At 59.4% G+C, this 522-nt stretch overlaps 1 protein-coding gene across 1 annotated transcript in view; it reads right to left on the minus strand.

Moving 5' to 3' along the window:
* Positions 1 to 31: 31 nt before the first annotated feature.
* LOC119588439 overlaps positions 32 to 522 on the minus strand; it is a 6,326-nt gene continuing 5,835 nt past the window's right edge. The window contains exon 4 of the mRNA XM_037937108.1: positions 32 to 364. Within this exon, the coding sequence (XP_037793036.1) occupies positions 79 to 364 (286 nt within the window). The 3' untranslated portion in view covers positions 32 to 78. The remainder of the gene's footprint in view (positions 365 to 522) is intronic.

The raw sequence follows: 522 nt of genomic DNA on the forward strand, positions 1-522 counted from the left end.
TGATAACCAAACCTGTGTCTGCGCACACTCTCACACCCACAGATTGAGTCCGACCTTCCCTTGCCTCTTTCAGCGTCCTCAGCGGAGGACGCAGATGGCGATGGCTTTGCCTCGCGCGCGACGACAGCGCCTCTCGACGATGCCGCCCTTGGTCATGATGGCGCAGAAGGAGTCATTCCCCGACTTCTGCACGGCGAAAGTCAGGTCGCTCACTGCAATCGGGTCGTTGTCCTGGTCGAAGTAGAGGCCCCCCTCCTGCCGAACGCCGAAGAAGAACCTGCGTGCGAAGGACAGGAGCCACGGCGAGAGGTGCGCCGGCCCTGGCAGCGACCCCCCGACAGATCGGCAGGCGTCTCGGGCCTCGCTGTCGGGAACGAGGGAATATGAGCGCTTGGATTCTAGCGCAGCTCGGGGAACTCTGACCAAGCGATACTCCTTTGGCCTGAATAAAGGGCATACAGTATCCCACGAGGAATACTCTTACTTATGCCTTATTGTTGACAGACTCAGCCCCGAGTATAA

Source organism: Penaeus monodon, chromosome 23 (assembly GCF_015228065.2).
Source record: "Penaeus monodon isolate SGIC_2016 chromosome 23, NSTDA_Pmon_1, whole genome shotgun sequence".
NCBI classification, from domain to species: domain Eukaryota; kingdom Metazoa; phylum Arthropoda; class Malacostraca; order Decapoda; family Penaeidae; genus Penaeus; species Penaeus monodon.